Source organism: Lissotriton vulgaris, chromosome 11, assembly GCF_964263255.1.
Source record: "Lissotriton vulgaris chromosome 11, aLisVul1.2, whole genome shotgun sequence".
Lineage (NCBI taxonomy): Eukaryota > Metazoa > Chordata > Amphibia > Caudata > Salamandridae > Lissotriton > Lissotriton vulgaris.
Window position 1 is genome coordinate 997,891,316 of NC_141699.1, and position 10,407 is coordinate 997,901,722.

Genomic DNA, 10,407 nt, shown 5'->3' on the forward strand with positions numbered 1-10,407 from the left:
TCTATCCTAGTCGGTACAGCATATTTATTCCTGACTGCACGGCTAGTGACACCTATATGCATACCTTCGAGATTCCGTGCTTTGTAATATTTAAACATCACAGAAAACACTGCTTCAAATCTGTGTTCTTACCCACATCCCTTTCCCTAAAGATCTCATTGCTTAATTTCCTTGTTTTTCCAGGTTGCGATTGGCAAGAATGAATGAGGAGATGCGGGAATCTGAAGGACTCTATGGACAGCCAGGTCAATATTCTAATAACAGCCATACTGACATGCAGTATAAGACCTGTATCCAGGAATTTATTAGTATTCAGCTTGATGACTCCTAGTTGGTTACAATTTAATGGAAATGTTAATGTTGGGTAAACTACTCGGCATCCAACGCTGTGAACGGCGCACTCCTAAGGAATCAATATGTGAATAAGCTATAATTAGAAATAGTGGGTATGTTTGAGTTACCTGATTCTAGATCCTTTTAGTAACTGGACAAAATTCAAAGAATTTCAAAACGCATGTAAATTGGATCATTAGATTGCAGTGCCATGTACGAATGGTGTTTATGGGAGCCTGTGCCGTGCTGTAATAGCACCTGCAGAAGGTTCGTTTGGAACCTGTGATGCTGTGACAATCAATGAGGCATAAGATAAAAGTGATAAAATCAGACTTGTGCCTACTAAAAATCCTTTATGAATTAGGATGCCACAGGGTAATGTGTACCATATGGCCCTAGTTGAACACGAGGCCTGATCTGCTTGTTAATGGCGGCGGTCACGACAGTGTACATTTTTATTGAAACCTGTTTTGAGGGGCAGTTTTGTTAGTGCCTAAACAAGCACATACAGTGTTATGAGAGAGATAGAGAGGATATATTTAATTTTGAATTTTCTTAGTATTCGTATCCATTGTAACCGCTTCATTTTCCTTCATGCTATTGTATTGGTTTTAGGAAACCTTCCCTTTTTATTTTATTTTTATTGTTGGATACCAAAAACACAGAACAATAAACAGTATTGTAAAGTGCAAGACAAAATAAATCAAGGAAAAAAGATATAGTGATCAGAAAAGCTCAGCGAGAGCAAAAAAACTAAAGAAATCTAACTAAAGATATGTATCTATGCAAGCATCGAATTTGACTGCTTTATCTTAAAGTTCCACTGATATGTTTGTGCTACTTGTGCAATGTGAGCAAACCTATCCCTGACTTAGTAACTTTCAGAAGTCCTACCTAGCATGTAGAACAGCACAATAAGAACTTCTGGGCATGAATAAAGTGGGATTGAAGTTTGGTTGAAGGTTTTGACTTGATATGCTTCCCATAGTTTCCGATTATGTGATTTCACCTTGTGTGCAGAGTTTCCCACTACTCTTTACCTACATTCATGTAGTTTTTGTGTTGCGTTAGTTCGTGCTGAATTTTAATGTGCCTTTTGCTTGTAAAAATGGTGAAAAGATAATGTGTTGCTAATACTGGTGTATTTTGTACGCAAGTGCATACCCTGCATAGCTTTTCCTCATTGGTGGATCAACACTTGTGACAGAATAGTACATCAAAATGCATTGTCGTACAAAATATTGAAAATGGTGAGCAAACCATTTTAAAGCATCACAAATTTCACGATTTGAACTTGAAAGTCCTACTGAAGTAGAACTTTGCGACCTTTGCACATTTTCAGAGATTTTACAACAAAGAAAATTGCTTTTTTCCATACCCATAGTCTTTTCTTTAATTCTTTTTATTGATTTTAATGAAATTAAGTTAAACAACTCGCGGATAAAAGCAGGTACTACTCCTATTGAACGCGCTGGGTGAAATACTGCCGGTACAAAGTCATTGGTTAGTTGCACCTTTTTTTGGCGCTGGGGTTCATGTTTCTTCCTGCCATTAGTGTGTCAAAAGTTGCCCCAGTCTTCGTGACCAGGGTGGGGAACGCAGTCTCCATCTTAAGCATCACCCCCAGGGCAGCCCGACAACCCTGCCCCGTTACCTAGTGTTCGTAGCCAGCCCTGCTAGCACTAACCAGCTATGTCTCATGGTTGAGTCTTTGTGGTGCCCGCTGCCAGGTAGAGTTCAAGTGTGGCCCACATATCACTTGGTCTGCTAGTGGCCGGCAGCAGCAGCCAATACTCTGTCAGTTGCTCCTGGCTGTACGCCGCGTCTGAGAGACGGTTGTCTACTTTGGGTATAACGGTCTGTCCCCTGTGTCGAGCTAATCTGTGTTTCGACAGTAATAGCATCATAGCAGCGAGCCTGTGCACCCCAGGCGGTATATCCACCATGTATCCCAGCAGAGCCACCATAGAGGTGACGGATAGTACTGTTGTGTACCCATAGTATTAACCACAGTAAATTATTTAAGTTCACGTAAGATCTAAACACAAACATGCACTGCCCATATAATCACCATGATCTTGGCTTCAAGCCTTAGTGAAATTCAAATTAGCCGGCGTAATTTGTGCAATTTTCGGAATTTTGTGTTTCGCTTCTTACACGAATTTCCCTAAATTATGCCACCATACCACTTTGCATAATCATATTCCATATGCGTTCAAAATTTACTGCAAATGCGGAGGAACAGAATGCGAATAGCAGTTTGTGATGCTTTTGTTTTCTTGCACTATTTTTTTAGCACAAAGAGCACCCTAGTCAAAAATGTATGTCGTGCTGCATTTCGCACTAAAATACAGTTCATAATGACAGATTTTCATTTCATGTATTTTGCTGTAATTTTACATATTCACGCAAAAGCAAATAACGTAAATTTCAGGTGTATGCAGGGAACCTCATCTGTTGGAAGAAATCAAGTGGCATTTATGGCCATCATTTAAAAACAAGCAATAGGTCTCAGTTTTTTATGAAATAGTGGGTGAGAATGGCTGGTATTGCTTATTTTTAAAGCTACCCGCCCTGTGTCTTTTGTGAAGCCCAGCTAGCTATTAATGTAGGTAAAAGTTACGAAGGTGGGGCTCTGGACATGAGGCTGGGCCTTTCTGGTGCAAAACGATTCACTGCTCCGGGAATGTTAGGTTTAATCACAGAAGCATAATAACAAGACTGGTCCCTGTTAAACCTAGAAATAAATGCAGGATTTGTTGTCTGCCAACAGAGCCATTCACTGAAAGATTACTTACTCTATAATCCTGAAATAAAAATGTGCCCTTGCACAGAACCAATCTTTTGGTTGTACAGCAACATCAATCTGTAACTCTTTTGTGTATATAAAATTAGAAAAATCACCCTATCCTAATCTCATTTGGAAGCTCTCTAAAACCTGCCTCTTTCCACTGTATCCTTACCAGCCTGATAGGATTATTAAGGCCTTGGTTAATGGTTCACTTGGTTTACAGAGATCCTGTCTTTGCCTCCAACAACAGAGGACAGCCTGTGCTGTTGACAGAACACTGTTGTGTCTGGACCCCGTTGCCAAAAGTGCATCCAATAGTGCGATGGGGGCACTTTTGGCAAACCTGTATGCGGGGCATGCCACCATTTTATTAGCCCACCTATCATTCAAGTTTATTGGTTATAAAAAAACTCGCAGAGAGAAGGTTTGTTTCAGAAAAAAAACACAAAAAAATGCCCCTTCCAACGCACACAGGTAGGCATCTCCCTGCTTTTTTGAGAGGTCAAGCAAAACACGGCTGACCCAAGCAGAAATAATATACAGCTGTAGGGCCACCCTAAATAGTGGGTCTTTCAAACTACAGAGCCTGATGGATGGTCTGCCCATCAAAAAGATCTGGCTGACAAAGGTTTCCACCAGGCAGAACCTGGCAGTTCCCCCATCTCTAAATGGCTTAGGGGAACTGCAGGTTTGAAGCAGTTCGAGTTCCATCAATCGAAACTTAGCTCTTGCTTTACCAAACTTTAAAGAAGGCCCTGATTTAACCATGTATGCACAAACTTATTCTCGGATGCCACCATATTTCTTATCAGATTGTTTTCACACTTCACATCCTGATGTGGTCTTAGGATGTTCATGGCTATTTGACTGTCATTCTACTTAAAGCACATGAAAACTTTCTGGTGCAGCAGCGCCATATCAAACAAAATTGAATACATAAATTATAGAATAAACCTGTTGGTGCTTCCTCTCAAAACCTAAATTGACAATTTGAAGAACTCAATGCCTGGAGAGGAATGGAAGATAAGTTAGCCACATATTGTGCTCTCCCCCGCTTGCCCACCACTCCGTCCAGCTATATACAGTACCAACATGGGGCTTGAACATTGAAATAATGATAAGTTAAATTTATAAATAAAGTGCATAAACTAGGAACCACAAGTATTTTAATAAGGTTTATCGTCCAGATGAAATTCAACCGGAGCTCTTATGTTTTTTACCTTCGGCTCACACCTTTCTTTCTGCATTGCCTTCATTACCTTCAACTTTGAAGTAACTGATTGCCCTAAGTGGTTCAGTTGTGTATTAAAAAGGGTAGCCATGTTCTTCATTTATGCCAAAGCCTACTTTTAGGGTGACTGACTTTATAACAAGAGATCTCTCCCTGATCGTTTTCTAAAATCTCAAAGGTTGTGCAAAGTTAAATCCATTGATTTCAAAATATTGGGAGGGCATCTATGTGAAGGCACCTTCCACATTCTAATCCTCAATATCTGCATTGGTATGATATGTACTCATGACCTGCGCAGAATGTTTTTGAGCTGAATGCAGTTGCATATCCCACGGAATGGATCACATTTCTGGGAGGTGGGAATTAATCCTGACCAATGCTGACATATAATGTAATATCTTATTAGCATTAATGCGGCATTGTAGGTGACACCGATACTGTGTTCTTTTTCCATCTGTAAAATATTCCTGTAAAGTGTGCTATAAGAGAGAAGGTGTGATTAGACTCAGGTTTTTCCATAACCATTTCATATTAGTTACTGCAGTGCCTGCAAGCCAAAGTAATAAGGGGAACCTAACTTTGTAGCAGTGCACAAGAGCAGATCACAGACAAGACCGTGCTCTCAGGTTGGCTAATAATTGTGATGTTGATTCAGACCATAAGATGATTTGAAGTGGTGACATCAAGCCTTCCTGAAGAATACCTACATGACACAGTCACAGCTTCAGAAAAGGCTCAGGCTACCTACAAATCTTCAAATGGATGAAGGAATTTGGAGGGAGAAATCCAAGCAGGGAGAAATAGTTAATGTAAAACACTGGAACTCCGCTCTACTGTTCTAACTCCAGACCTCTGTTTCCCAGCTTCGACTGGCGGAGCTAACTCTGAGCCATAAGTGAGTTTAGCTTTCACAAATAACGCTATATCTTGCATTTTGTATGATTTTGATACCACACATTGGTGAAGGATGGACTGCAAATAATGTTGTGCATAGCTAATGTACTTTGCTTGTCCAAGAAGCCATATAATGTTTGTCAAAATATGAGATGCCCCAAATTTTTAGCTCATTTTTTATTTGCTTTTAGCATGAATAGAATGTGACTTGGTAATCAGTTTACCATATACAAAAAGTCCATACCGTACCAAGTTCTTCAGGATTTATTATGCCATGATGTTATCTGAAATTAGTAAATAGGTCTTTTGAAAGTAAATAGAATATACTGATTAATTTGATTGTATTCTGAATGGTGGCAGAGTGAAATCGTCCTTAATGTTTTTGTGTTAATTTAGATTACTTATAATCCATTGATTTTATTTCTGTTGACTTTCCTAAACGTATTGTCCTATTTCCTAATGTGTGTTTGATTTCAATTGGTTGCCTCTCTGGTCACCAGAGTGTTGCCTCATGAATTCTGACTCTGTGACCTACCCAGATTGCTTCACATTATTATTTACTTTGACCATTACACAAGAATGAATAATTCCCAAAGTGGCAGGTATTTGCTCATGTTAACATTATAGACTATGCCAGTATTACCTTACATTAAACTTTCTGAATGTGTTTTAAAATGCCAGCTTTATCTCAATGTTGAATGTAGAAGGCAAAGCAAGATATTATTTTTGTATTACAAAACTGCACCTTACCTATGACACTCTTGCTTGCAAAATCTTCCTAAGAAATGTACTGCTTTAAATCTAATATGTGTGCTTAAAACTAAACCTCTTTCATTTTTACATAAACAATTCTAAAATAATTTGTTTCAAATGTGCTTCTTTACTAACAAGGTGTAACATGCTTGCATGACCACACACCGGTGTCTATACATTTTCTCTGCTTCTTCTTTAGTAATACCTTTGTGTATAAATTTTGTTTATCTGTACCGTAGGTTAGTTTGACCTATTATGATTCACACCCTGTTTGCAACCTTATAAGTACTTTGTGGCCATTGCTTGCAATTGATTGTGCTGCAAAAGATTGCACAAGAACAAGAAAAGTATTCTCTATGTGTATTCCTAAAAGTCATATACAGCTCAGTCATTTTAAACTACACACCGACTTGGAACTCACTTTCTGCACATTCAACACACTACTTTTTTTTCTTTATTCTGTCCTGCTTTGTTTTCTGCCATACTGTTTCCTTTGGAGTCTTTACTGGATGTCTCTGCTACCAGACCAAAGAGGATATTTTATATTTATAATCTTTTTAGACTAGCAGAGAGGATGGGCAGTTGTCATGAAGCCACACACTGTGCTGTCAACAGTGTATCAAATCATGATGCATTCAATGAGCCAGGGAAAAGGTCCTCTAGAGAGAAATGTTAAACCATACTCAATGTTGTGAGTACATGTCCATATAAACCAAATGTTCCTACATTCATAAGTAGCCAATGGGTAACAGGGCAAATACATTTCCTACCCAAGGGTGGCATGCCTCCCTACAGGACCCGCTCCTCAGAAACTCAAGTGTGCTCACCTTGAAATAAGGGAGTTCTAGTGATTGAACCAGTGTATGGTTTTGGTTTGTGGTAAAGATATATTTCTTTCCGGAGGTTTCTTTGATATTTTGAGAAAAATAGTGACCCGAACAAAAGTAATTAAATTACCTTGTGGCTGACCCCATTTTTTGTATCCTGGTCACCAGTAGGTATATCTAAAACAAAGGGGAATATTTAAACCCTTGTGGACATGTTAACATGTTTCAGCCTCTATTTATAGCCTTACACAGGTCTTGAGTTTCATCAGGACAAATCTCTTTCTTCCGTGCTTTATCAGACTACATTAAAGGTGTTGCTAAGATAAGTATCAAAATGGAAACATGCTCAAAAAAGAGACTGTGGTTGCAACGTGTATGCAAAATAAGGTGACCAGCTGAATGGAAACCACATTAGCACACTAGATTTACTTAACATATTTCACAGCTGAGAAACCTGCTGAAAAACTAGGACGACCATCATAAAACTTCGTTGTTCTGTGGTTAGGAATTTGTTTATAAGGCAGTTAAAAAATGTTGTGGAAGTGATGGGAGAACATAGGCTGCAAGTACGACTGACATCAACTATATATTATCCTTCTTTCCACAGGTGAGAATGGCTTCTTCCTAACACTGTTTCTTTTTCCAACGTCTATCACTAGGTCCATTTCTCTCTATATGTTTCATCACTTAATCTTATGGTATTTTAATTGGCATTATATATAGTGCCACCTGGTCCCATCAAGTGGCTGTATTATAATTTCTGTTTGGGTCTCTGGAGCAATAATGACCATCTACTGGTGTTGGTGACCATCCCATTGAAACATCCAGGTTTACATTTTATTTCGTAAATCGAGGAGGCTATTTGTAATGTCTCAGAGAGCCTTCCTGAGGATGGGAAGATACTCCTCTAGGTAACGTCTTTTTAATCTGGTTCCACTTCATGATTGTAGTGTTATTGAAATAACCGTCACAGCCTTCCTTATGTTCATATGAACTATAGTAATGACCTTGGGCTCTAGTGGGTTATGCAATGTGTTCTTTGGGCTGTCTTAGGTCTTTGCTTATTGTAGCCAATCTTATTTACACTTTTTGTTTACTGTTTACTTTGGCTTTTGCTAGGTAAAAAACAAACTAGGGATCATCTACTATATCGCCCTCTTTTTCCTGTAGTAATTCATATTTTTGATTGTACAACCACATTTCCCTGTCTTGTGTAGCGACACTACGTAAATCAGTGTTCATCGAGATTTTTTGTAACGGTCTATATTATAATTCCCTTCCGGGGAGGAGGGGTTAGAACATACATGTACTTTCCTATCTTATTTTGACCATTTCTTTTGAGATGGTATCTTGTATCCTAATTTGCATTCCCTTTTTGCACTACTTTCAAGCACTATTTAACTCAAAACTTTCATCTGTCGCGCTGCATTGAAGTTGCTTCAAGGTATAGTTTATTTTGCCGGTCTCAGCATGTCAATGTTACTTCACTAGTCTGCCATCAGTCATGTAATCACCCTCCATTTGTAACTTGTGTAAGGTCATTTGTCAGCTAATATACCCAAGCGCTTCTGTTGAATGCTGAGTCAATATCATTGTTGAGATGGGTTTTATTTTTGTGTCACTAGTTGTAACATGCCTGTTTCTACCTTTACAGGTGACGAGACCTACCAAGACATATTCCGTGATTTTTCACACATGGCATCCAATAATCCTGAGAAATTAAACCGTTTCCAGCCGTCGGACACACCAAAGTCTTGAGTGATGTGAAGGAGAAAAGTGTACCCTTATCCTTACCCACATCTGGTGCTTCCGGAGTAAAGTGCCTGGTCCCTGCCTCATTACCTGATTGGGAACATTAGTTTAAGTACCGAACATTCTGGGACCTCATACAGCATTTGATTGGCACCATGAATCTAAGGTCTTTTATATGCAGAAAGACACCACAGTGCACCAGAAATGATGGATACCTCAGCAGCCAGTCTAGCAAAGTACTCCTTTGCTTTAAATGTATCATGTCTCCACATGTTCTGACTGTCCATGTATTTCACCTTGTGGTATCTTGGCGGAAGGATAAACAGATTTTAAGGCTTCTCATTACAAATCCTAAGTGATGCAGATGCCATGCTATGTGGTCTATGTCAATTCTGGCGCCTGTTTTCCAAGTAAAAAAGCACCAGTACCTGTTCTAAAATTGGTTACACTTTCATTCTAGATGGCAGCTTTTGAATATATAATTGTAGTTTTCAGGTCCTAGTCAAGTCAAGTCAAATAACTTTGACCAATTTGCCATTTCAATTTCGGAACTTCATTGATGAAGATATCTGCTTTAAAAGATACATTTGGCACATGGTTAAACGGGCACTGTGTATCATTCTCGTTTACGAAGTTATTGACAAACAAATTAAATTCTTTAATATTATGAACGATATGCAAAGTACGAGGTTTTCAGAATCCTTGCTAGCACCTTACTTGGATATGATGAAGGTAATTCCTGAACCAAATCAGGAAATTGCTATGTGCATGTGTACTCAAATAGGGCAAATTCAGTTGAGTCACTTATCAGGTGCAGATAAGTTCTAGTGCATTTGTACAGTGCTCACACTGTGGCATTATTGTAACTTTGTCGATTTTTCCAAAAACATTGCACTCCATGCGCCTTCTCTTGAAGCATTTCAAGTAGCTACAGCTTTTCTCCTTCCCCACGCCATTTTTTCCCCCAGTAAATGCAAGTCACGTGCTACACAAAATGGCCCCTCAATTGAATACAGTGTGATTCTGTAGTACACTTGCCAGCCAATAGAGCTGGAAGTATGTGTAGCACAAGACATCCACAAGGAAGAGATTGGCTGAGCTTCGTCTAGGTATATGCTTACCTATGCATGGGATGGAACTGAAAAAAGAAGCAAACTTAATTCATATGCTGGATTTTTTTACGCGAATAGGATTGCACATTCTTAGTCATTCATACTTTTGCACAGTATTCTACTACATAAATTGCATTTACCAGGTAACATGATTATCTATGTGTCTGTGTTACTCGTGTACCACAGTTTTATATGTTTAGATCATTCATAGTCTTATTTTTTGATCACTCTCAATTGTGTAATATGCAAAACTTAGAATTTATTGGTAAATTATTTTTGTTTTCTGTTTTTTGTTTACCTTTACAAATGTTATGTTGCATGATCTATCACATTAATTGAGAGCACAGTCCTGTGTGTAAAGTATTTTTAACCATGACCAGTTAATGCTAAAAACCTTCAGTCAAGTTGTCACGTTCACTATAATAGTCTGATTTGACTACATGTTTATCTTGATAAAAATTAAGAACTAAACTTTTAAATCCCAACTTGAACATGTTCATTTATGAAGAATGTTGTTTGTGAAATTTACTTCCTCCAAAAAGATGGTGACTGCTTGAAGACCCTTTTTGAGATATATGTTGTGTGAATAGATAAATGTATTCACTGATGTGTGCAGCGTTGCATCACAGGTAGGTTGTAAGAACATTTTTAAAAAGGGGTCTTATGGCAATTTTATTGTAAAGATAAAAGTCACCACACCGTCTTCATTGGAAG

At 38.5% G+C, this 10,407-nt stretch overlaps 1 protein-coding gene across 1 annotated transcript in view; it reads left to right on the forward strand.

Annotated features, from left to right (window-relative positions):
• ACAP2 (ArfGAP with coiled-coil, ankyrin repeat and PH domains 2) overlaps positions 1-10,176 on the forward strand; it is a 320,820-nt gene extending 310,644 nt beyond the window's left edge. Inside the window, exons 22-23 of the mRNA XM_086944277.1 lie at positions 184-245; positions 8,484-10,176. Coding sequence (XP_086800403.1) covers positions 184-245; positions 8,484-8,587 — 166 coding nt within the window. The 3' untranslated portion in view covers positions 8,588-10,176. The remainder of the gene's footprint in view (positions 1-183; positions 246-8,483) is intronic.
• Positions 10,177-10,407: the final 231 nt, after the last annotated feature.